We start from the raw sequence: 8,722 nt of genomic DNA on the forward strand, positions 1-8,722 counted from the left end.
AAATGTAACTGATGCAGAAGCTGTTTTTGTCTCACAGTCAGTTGTCATCTTATCCCAAGAGGGAGAAACGTTAGTTTGTTTGATTAAAGTACATGAAGTCAGGCCATTAAAAGTCTTCTGTTAAAGCTTTGGTGAAAACTGTGTAAACTGTGATGAATAATTCAAAGACAACGATCATTTTACTTGAGATTAGCTTGGTTAGGTTGCCATGGCAGAGATGCATGTATTATTTACTGACAGTGTGAGTCGGACTGTAAGGCAGCTTACAGGCTCTCAGTCGTTTATAGATCTGTTCAAATGGCGAGGATTAAACGTGGTAGTAATCCATGAGGGACAAACTGGTTTGTCTGAGCTAAGTGTCTACGTCCGAATGAGAAGCAAGGAGCTACGCTGCAATGTTGTGGACCATGTAATGTGGCAGGGGGTTTGCAATGGAGGGGACAACGCTGATGGCTGGACAGGAGAAGCCACAGAAGCGGGTGAGGTTCCGTGTGGCTTCGGGGAACAGCGGCCGGGTGCTGAAGGAGATGTTCAAGGATGAGGGGCCTTCAGACTCCCTGGATTCAGACTGCACCAGCAGTTCGGATGCAGAACGGGCCAGCACCCCCTCTACAAGTGGAGATGGACACCTGTATGGATACCTGGGCTCCGAGCTGGGCGACGGCGAGTGTGAGCCTGATGATCTGCTCATGTACGCAGGGGCCACCAAGGACTGGATGTTCACCACCAAGAGGGTCAACATACTCAGTAAAAATGGCACTGTGAGAGGGGTCAAGCACAAAGTCAGCGCAGGTCAGACGCTGTTTGAAAACCTTCCCAATTCCAACAGTGTAAGTGAATCTGTCAGGGCCTGGTTTCATTCTTATTGTTTAATACAATCTATGTATTACACCAGTTCCCGTCATTGTCGCCTACGTCCTCTAGTCTAGTTACAGGTAGGAGCATGTAGGTGTGTGACTGGGATAAAAGCTCACAATAGAGGACAAGGTCACAGAGCAATTAAAGATTAATGATGCATTTCGTTAAGTGTTTCAAGAGAAACTAATCAGGTTAATGAATTCTCGGCACTTTCTAGTATCCCAGCAGTAAGACGTGTTTATTAATCTGAGCTAACTCTTTGGCTCGTGTGCCAATGCAAAGGTGATGTAGAGGGTCATATCAAAGAGGCCAGTTCTCGGCAAAGTGGTATTAGGTGAACAAACAGCGTCACCGTAGACTCGATGAAGCTGCTCATCATGATTATCTTTATTTTAGGATAAAGTTGAAACGCTTATCACAGTCTGATCTTATCCCGAAGGAAGGTTCTGGTGTTTTTGCATGTTTTATAAACGTTAAAATCACGTACACATTACATTATCACCATGCCATAACTTCTTACAACATTTTTGAATGCTGTTGACTCACTTGTTTGATGTGCGCCTACAATGAACATGTAGCTTTATTTATTTAAATAATATACATGTTAATGATGTGCAGACTTTTAACGCCGTCTATACTTTCACCTGCAATTAGTAGTCTCTGTACAGTTTCCAAACTTTGTTGAAATGAATGATAACCAAAGGCTGCCTGAAAGGGAGGATAAGCACATTTAAAAGTAAAAAAAAAACTCTATTGTATACTTTTGGAAATTCTTGAAATAATACCTAACTGATGTTGGGGATTTCCTCCTCTGTGTCCCCCCTTTTGGGACAATGTGTCTGACTCCAAATAAAAGACCTATATATCTGCGCATTCGTTAAATTGGAATTACATTGATCCTAAGCAAGAGCCAAATAAGACGATAAGATGAAGTCAAATACATTTGTTTAATCAGTCAAGCATCGGAGTTTCAATACACAGATCTGTGGGATCACAAAGCACGCAGAGACTAAGTTTCCCTAGCAACAGGCAAAAAGCCGGAGCCAGTCCATGTATCTCTAGACCATCAGACCTTGTGAGCCCCCTTCTATACTTCCCCTCATCTCTTATACTTTTATTTCTTGGGCCCCCTCTTTTCTCCAGCACAGGGAGTGTTATCTTCACACAACACCCAGCAGGGTCGAGGCCGCTGTGATGTGTCTCGTCTTCATTTGCTCTCGCGCGAAGCGGTACATTCTGCTCCTGTTTCTCTTGTTATTATTACTCAGTGTACTGTGCTCGAGGCCACTGTGACCCTAACTATCTTATAGTTATGTCTTAAGCTAAATAAGCATACACCAAAACACACTTGGTCTCTTATGGAAACCTTTTACATTCTTATTATATTTACCTGCAAATAGTAAGAACAATATTCTACAATGAAGGCCCTACAGAGAGTAGTTTGTTTGGCTGAACATGCAACAGGAGGTGCCCTACCCTGCCTAAAGGATATTTACACCGGGAAAAGAAAAAGGCTAGGGAAATCATTAACGATCCAAAGCAGCCGGGGTAACAGCCTCATCTCCATGTTGAGGTCGGGTAGAAGGTACCGGATACGCCAGGCCAGCACTGAGAGGCTCGGGAGGAGCTTCTACCCTCAGGCCATAGGATCCTAAATGAGGGCACTGCCTAAGACTCAAACACAAGGCCTGGGAGGGGATTAGTTACCATATTTAGGATGTCATTTGGTTGAATCCTTCCTTCACCTTGAAAAACTGTACATCATTTGAAAGCCTCACAATTCTAACAATGCAAAGCATTTTAAGATCCCAGTACGACTGAGACAACGCTGCTTAATTTGTAACAGGACTGCATACAGAAGAGAAAACATTTGACTCTAAAAGAATATGTACTAGTTTTGTGTCTGAGACGTTTGGTTCAGTATTGTTTTCAGCATTTCTGACTTTTTGATAGTAACGTTTAACGGGTTCCCTTAAAGAAAGGCTTAGGATCATGACTGTACTCAAAATGGTTTACTAACATCAGCCATTTTAGTTTGAGTTTGTAATTTTTTAGCTTGTGGACAAAAAGGGAGCTCTATAAATCAGTTATGTAAGTTATGTTTCAACATTTGGGTTCCATGAGGTTAAAAAATTATTTTGGCTGATGATGATGATTGTCCTATATTTGGTGTTAAAGCAGTTGTTGTTGTTGTTGTTGTTGTTGTTGTTGTTTATTAAGTATTACCAGACATTAGCTACAACTCATTAGAAAAGTGGTGCCAAACATAAGAAATGTTCCTATAAGTGAGTGGAAATATGTCAAAATTCTACTATAAGTATTGATGCAATTAGTTATGCACTTTCCTCTGAGAGGTTTTTTTAGAGGCTGATCTCGGAAGTACATAATGTATACTAAGATTTTACATCAAAATCCTGCTGCTGGGAGGCATGGTTTATTCTCTGCATAGTTCATTTGAATCTTACGGATAAAAACAAACATGTAAAAAAACGTAATCATGTAACTACAATTCGGATTTCTTTTTCTCCCTCTCAGATGGAGTTATCTCTTGAATTTGGGCGGATAGTGATCTACACTACGAGTTTCCGTGTGGTGAGGACAACCTTTGAGCGCTGCGAGCTGGTCCGGAAGATCTTCCAGAACCACAGGATGAAGTTTGTGGAGAGGAACATCGCCCTGGACATCGAGTACGGGAAGGAGCTGGAGGAGCGGTGCAAACGTGTGGGAGAACCTCCTTCATTACCAGTCGTGTTCATTGACGGACACTACCTTGGGGTCAGCTCTTCATCTTAGACTAGAATAGAATACACTTTGTTCCCGAGGGGCAATCTGTCTTGGGCATAGTGCTACAATCTGTTGCTTCACAACACCAGTCCTGTATAAAGTACTTGAAAGCAATACTTTAGTAAAAGTACAAGTATCTTACCAGAAAATGACTTTGGTAGAAGTTAAAATCACCTTTAACATTACTTGAGTAAAAGTCTTAAAGGAATACGCCACCGTTTGTTGAACTAGGGCTTATCACGGTCTACCCTGGCTGTAGATAGGTGGGCCAACACATTTTTTGTCTCAGTGCAAGTAATTAGGTTGTTTTTTTGTCTTTTGTTGGCTCACTTTTACTCACAACATGCTAACCGGCAACATAGGATTCCATTCACCACGCTAAGCTAACTAGCGCTGGCGCTGCCGGTGTTGCACCGGACTAAAACAATGCATGCACAAAAAATGCGTTGGCCCACCTATCTACAGCTAGGGGAGACCGCGATGAGCCCTATTTCAACAAACAGTGGCATATCCCTTTAAATATTTACTGTACTTATGTATCAAAAGTCATTTTCTGATATTAAATGTACTTTATTATTAGAAGTAAAAAAAAAATGAACTTATTAATTATGAACTTTATTGTGGCTTCTTTATAGTAAAGCATCATATTCAGGGTTTCCACTCCTTCTTAAACATTTAAAATCAATGTCTGGCATTAAAAAAGAAGAACAAAACAAGGAAGAAGTAGTATACATTTTATTTAGGAAATGTAGTGGAGTAGAAGTAAAAGTTTCCAGAAATATAAATAACGATGTAAATTACAGACATGTGGAAATTCTACTTAAATACAGTGACTAAGTATTTGTACTTTGTTACATTACAACACTGCACAACACAAACAAGTACAGACAGAAAAAAACATTCTTAAATCGACACAAGATCAACATAAGACATCTTAGAATATGAAGGAAGGACACAGGACTGTACAGACAATACGACATCTTAAAAAGTAACGTTAATAGTTAAAGTGCAAAGTCCAAAAAGTGCTGGTGTATTTACTGCACGTCTTGCTCCTTTCTAACCTCTGACGCCAATATCTTGTACATGCACACACTGAGTTCATTAAATATTGAATTATGTTTTGCAGGGTGCTGAGAAAATACTAGGCATGAATGAATCAGGAGAGCTTCAAGATCTTCTGACAAAAATAGAGGTTGGTTTTAAGCGTTTGCTTTGGAAATCCCATTCTGAATAATTGATGGTGGTCAAACAGATGATTTTCCTGTGAATAAGGTTGAGACAACCACTTGTTATGACACATTGGCGTTTAATTAACCATGTGTTTTCATGTGTAGCACATATCAAAATCAAAGCATGAGGTAATTATAAAGTCATAATAAATTAACGCTTTGTCGTTGCCCAAAGTCACTGAGATGAACTCAGTGCAAACAGGATCAGTCATTTCCCCTCACCAGTGGTGTCATCAATAAAACATGGACAAACTGCATTGTGAAAGATGCATGCATGTCAATAAATGACGATCAATAATGGAGGATGTGTCATTGATTCGGCCTTCAACACATTTGTTCTAACACGCCGACGCAGAGCACATCGCTCTGCGGTTGGCTACAAACTGAGATGGTGTCAACTATTTCTGTTTTTCACTGAGCTGCAGAAATGTCTGTCACACAAGCACTGGCCTTTTCTCAGGCCTTGGTTGTAATTTGGAGCCAACAAGAGTCTTCATGAGTGAATACAAAGCCGTGTTGACAATGACATTTAAGTCATGCATTCCAGTTCCTGCAGGCTATTAGTAAAAAGAGCATGCATCTCTGAAAGGTCATGCATACATTAATCAGTCCAGAACTGGCCTGAAACACGGCTTTATTGTGTGTTTATATCTGCACAGTTATGCTCCAACAAAATCTTTGGATAGTTTGGATAGGAAGTTGTGATTAAAGCAATAGTTAGACATTTGGGAAATACACTTTCTTGATCTTATCTAACTCTCAACAAAAAAATAAAGCACATAAGAGTATTTCCCAAAATGTCCCACTATTCAGACCATTTTTAAGTTTTTTGTTAATTATTCGTACCAAATTCAGCTTATTTAAAATGTTTTATCTTAAAAAATGTGGACTTTGGGAATACAAAGAAACCCAGTCCTGTTTTGCTCAAGGAATGTAGATAATTTAGCTGTCAATATTAAATGTTGGATACCTTATCTGGAATGTAAATATGTATCTATCCATTTTTCTAGAGGGTACAGCAGCCCCAGACGTGCCAGACCTGTGGGGGCTTCGCCTTCATCCCGTGCCCAATGTGCCATGGCAGCAAGATGTCCGTGTTTCGCAACTGCTTCACGGATTCCTTCAAAGCCCTCAAGTGCACTTCCTGCAACGAGAACGGCCTGCAGCCCTGCGTGAGCTGCAGCCACTGAGGATGTTAAGTGCCTGACCCAACATCCTTACTTCGGTCTCTGGGACTTTAGGCAGGACGTTCAACTGGACTGTAACACAGGCAGCAACATGAAACACAGCAGGACTCTTCCATGGCCATTGTTAGTTAAAGAGAAAACACATTTGTAATAAAATCTCTGAATTTGTGGATCTGCTGTTTACGTTCATCTCTATGTAATACATCACAACAATTCAAAGCAAATAACATTAGGCTTCTCCCTTTAGCTTATTCAAAACTCATTGAAAGGTTTCTGTCTGAGTCTGTAAATACACTTGTCCACCAAGGAGCCGTGAACTAGTTTCACCTGTGGAAAACTTAAGCGTGTTATTTAATTAGTGAGGAGGAGGCTCTGTCATTTAAAATGCTCTCATTACTAATCCCATATCAGACAGAGTTTAGACACAGGACGGAGAGGGAAATTTAAAGGGCTCAATCTGCAGCCAGTAGAGGCCATGGAACCTGACCTTTGTTCACACCAAACATCTTTCAAACCTCATATAAAACTTAATAAATGTAGGATTAGTTTTAGCTAGGTGTTCCTAATAAACTGGCAACTGAGTGTGAAGTAAATCAAGGGAATCAAACCGATTTAAACCTTTTTTAATAGTACATTAAACAGTATATTTCTTAGTTCTACATTAGAGCCGAAATGATTAGTCGATTGAAAGAAAAATAATCAGCAACTATTTTGATAATCGATTAATCATTTCTGTCCATTTTAAGCCAAAATGCGCCCCCTCCCCCCACACACACTCTGTTTAAGCTTGTCAATTGTGAGAATTTGCTGATTTTCTTTGTCTCTTCTTGGTGATAGTAAAGTGAATATCTCCAACTGTTGAAATGAAAACATTTTAGGATGTCACATTTGGCTTTGGGAATATGGAATTGTGATTTATTTATTTTTTTAGCAATCGACAATGAAAACAATCGTTAGTTGCACTCTACAGCCATACATACAGTACAGTACAAACATATTCCCCAAACAATGCCCTATATGCAGTTTGTGCCTCTCACGTTTATCTGTGTTATCATGCAGCAAACAGAATATTTTTTCATCCAGATGGTTAAAATAGTCTTAAACGATTTGGGGAAATCAAATTCAGAACAGAGGTCCAACAACAAAAATTAAGAAAAAGGGGATGATTAGCTCTGTGGGACTCAAATGCAATGGACATACAGAAGCAGCACAATGCAATGTGACTAACTGTTTCAATAATGTATTGGCTGCAAAGGGATTTAGGTTTGCATTGAATAATTCAACCCACTGAGAACTTAATGTGCTCCACTTTTTTTTTTATTTAACACTGAAAAAGCAATGCATCTTAGTTTTTTGACGACACGAGCGTGAACATTACAAGACAAGTCAGTCTATTGCCAACAATCCTTACATGCAAAAATCGCCGTTTAGTGTTTTTAACGGATGATGTCATTATTGGCCGCCATCCAAAAGGGTCAGAGAAACGCAGCGCCTGAGCAGCTCAGCTCTCTATGCTGTCATAGCCCTGTACAATGCTGCTTGAACATGATTAGACAAGGCAGCACTGTAAAGAGGCTAAAAGCGTAGAGCAGTGGGATGATGGTGATGGTGATGGTGATGATCATCCGCCATGATCAGACCTTTCCTGCCATCACCACCTGGGTTGTTCGAGATGCTCCTGCACCTGTGATTGAAACAGCAAACCAAATCGATTATTAAAAAAAAAAAAAAGACATAGGAAAACACACACACACACACACACACACACACACACACACAAATGCAACAACAAAGGGGTTGATGAGGTTTTTCTGCCTGGGCAATTGGAGATGATTACATTGCTGAACAAAATCTCGTTTCTTTAATTCAATTCCGCAGCGAGGAGTAATGGGGGTTTGGGATTTTGTAACCGCAGGCTTTGTGGTGATGGAGGGGAGGTTGCGTGAAAAATCTGAGACCCCAAATGTGCGGGTTTACTGCGCCCCCATCTGTGGGCTGCTGGAGACGAACATATTGGAGAGAGAGAGAAAAAAAAAAATCGAGATGCATCGCATATTATTTCAAAACAGCGACATTTTCTTTGAATCCGCTCACAAAACGAACCAATTAATGCTACTGAAAGTGACGGCGTGATGTGCAGGACTGAAGATGTGTTTGGTGATCTCCGAACGTGACAGGCGCGTCTCGACGCATGTTTCCTTTCTAATAATGAGCCAAATCAGCCGGACGATCAGCTTCTTTTATCTTTCTATTTGTATTTTATTTATTTTTTGTATCAACGTGCACAAGCGACCCTTTCTTTCTCTGCGGAGGGGAGACATGAAAGGGAACAAGATGGGCAGCGGACTGACTTGGGAATGGTATGACGAGACATGACACTGATATGCGCGCAACACCCAAAATGTTAAGACAACATTCAATGGTGTAAAAACCTGCAATGGAGTTTTGTCCGCATTGTCTCCGCTCTCCGGGCTCGGCGAAAAATTATTTCAGTCGAGTAGTCTAGCGTGGCTCCAGCCGCGATGCTGTGGGTAATGTTTTGAACGGTCGGTCAATGCGCAGACTGGTTGGAAATGACTGTTTTTATTGACGTCAGCGTACAGGCTATAGCACCCCCACCTTTTCTTTTTTTTTTTTTTTTTTTTTTTTTCTCTCATCCCTACA

The 8,722-nt window shown here is 40.6% G+C and overlaps 1 protein-coding gene and 1 long non-coding RNA gene across 2 annotated transcripts; one reads left to right on the forward strand and one right to left on the reverse strand.

The window, feature by feature from the left end:
* Positions 1-283: 283 nt before the first annotated feature.
* Positions 284-6,230, forward strand: grxcr1a (glutaredoxin and cysteine rich domain containing 1 a). The gene is made up of 4 exons (XM_039814355.1): positions 284-830; positions 3,394-3,633; positions 4,769-4,834; positions 5,882-6,230. The coding sequence occupies exons 1-4, from the start codon at positions 432-434 to the stop codon at positions 6,059-6,061; spliced, it is 885 nt and encodes a 294-aa protein (XP_039670289.1). The 5' UTR covers positions 284-431; the 3' UTR covers positions 6,062-6,230.
* Positions 6,231-6,961: 731 nt separating this feature from the next.
* LOC120567396 lies at positions 6,962-8,669 on the reverse strand. The gene is made up of 2 exons (XR_005640565.1): positions 8,491-8,669; positions 6,962-7,742 (listed from the first exon to the last, which is right to left on the reverse strand). It is a non-coding gene; the product is annotated as an uncharacterized LOC120567396 (long non-coding RNA).
* Positions 8,670-8,722: the final 53 nt, after the last annotated feature.

The sequence above is a fragment of the Perca fluviatilis genome, chromosome 10 (genome assembly GCF_010015445.1).
Source record: "Perca fluviatilis chromosome 10, GENO_Pfluv_1.0, whole genome shotgun sequence".
In the NCBI taxonomy this organism is placed as follows: domain Eukaryota; kingdom Metazoa; phylum Chordata; class Actinopteri; order Perciformes; family Percidae; genus Perca; species Perca fluviatilis.